This window comes from Penaeus monodon, chromosome 21, assembly GCF_015228065.2.
Source record: "Penaeus monodon isolate SGIC_2016 chromosome 21, NSTDA_Pmon_1, whole genome shotgun sequence".
In the NCBI taxonomy this organism is placed as follows: Eukaryota; Metazoa; Arthropoda; class Malacostraca; order Decapoda; family Penaeidae; genus Penaeus; species Penaeus monodon.
This window is the reverse complement of record NC_051406.1, coordinates 7,612,473-7,613,200: the sequence shown is the minus strand read 5'-3', so window position 1 is coordinate 7,613,200 and position 728 is coordinate 7,612,473. Positions and strand designations below refer to the sequence as shown.

At 44.0% G+C, this 728-nt stretch overlaps 1 protein-coding gene across 1 annotated transcript in view; it reads right to left on the bottom strand.

Annotated features, from left to right (window-relative positions):
• The window catches only part of LOC119586154 (leukocyte elastase inhibitor A-like), a gene marked incomplete in the record, with an annotated part of 4,245 nt that overhangs the window by 1,958 nt on the left and 1,559 nt on the right, over positions 1-728 (bottom strand). The window contains 2 exon segments of the mRNA XM_037934851.1: positions 12-258; positions 483-623. Of these exon segments, the coding sequence (XP_037790779.1) occupies positions 12-258; positions 483-623 (388 nt within the window).

The following is a 728-nucleotide window of genomic DNA, read 5'->3' as shown; positions in this document are numbered from 1 at the left end:
AAATACTTTACCGTATTTGAATCCGCTTTCTTGGCTCATCATAGGGACCATTGCGTGTCTATTCGGCGTCACAAAGAACCTTTGCGGGGCCGTGTTCTCGACCTTGAACTGACGCTCCCACAGGCCCTTGAAGTAGACTGCGTTGACGAGCACCATCACGGCTCCTGACACGCTGTTGGCTGACACTATCTCCGGAATTTTGCCTCTGGTTGTGTCGCTGACGAACCTGTTAATCTCCCCCGCGGCGGCTTGTGCTTGCTGGGTATTGGGTGATTGATTGTGAGTTGGTCGTAGGCTGTTTATATGGCAGCTGGTGTTTGAATGGCTGTGAAGTTGTCGATTGTTTGCAAAGCTAGTGTTGGTTTTGGTAATGATACGGCTGCTGATAACCAAATAGCTGGCTCTTTGCGATATAGATCAAGCATGTCAATTATTGGCATTTAACAATCGAAACCAAATCTGAAAATTATTTACATTCATACCTGGCGGAAATCTACAGCTTTCATTTCTTTCGAGAAAACCGTCTGTAGACACTCTCTGAGCGGCAACCCATCCTGAACGTATATTCTGTTAGCTGCATTAATCGTGTTATTGGGGTTGTTTTCTTGCAACCTGTACCTGTTTAGAGCACATATATATGCATATAGATAGACAGAAAATGCAATCAACCAAATTTATCTTAGCTAAACGTTATCTAAACTTATAGACAACACTGATAGTGAACCGTC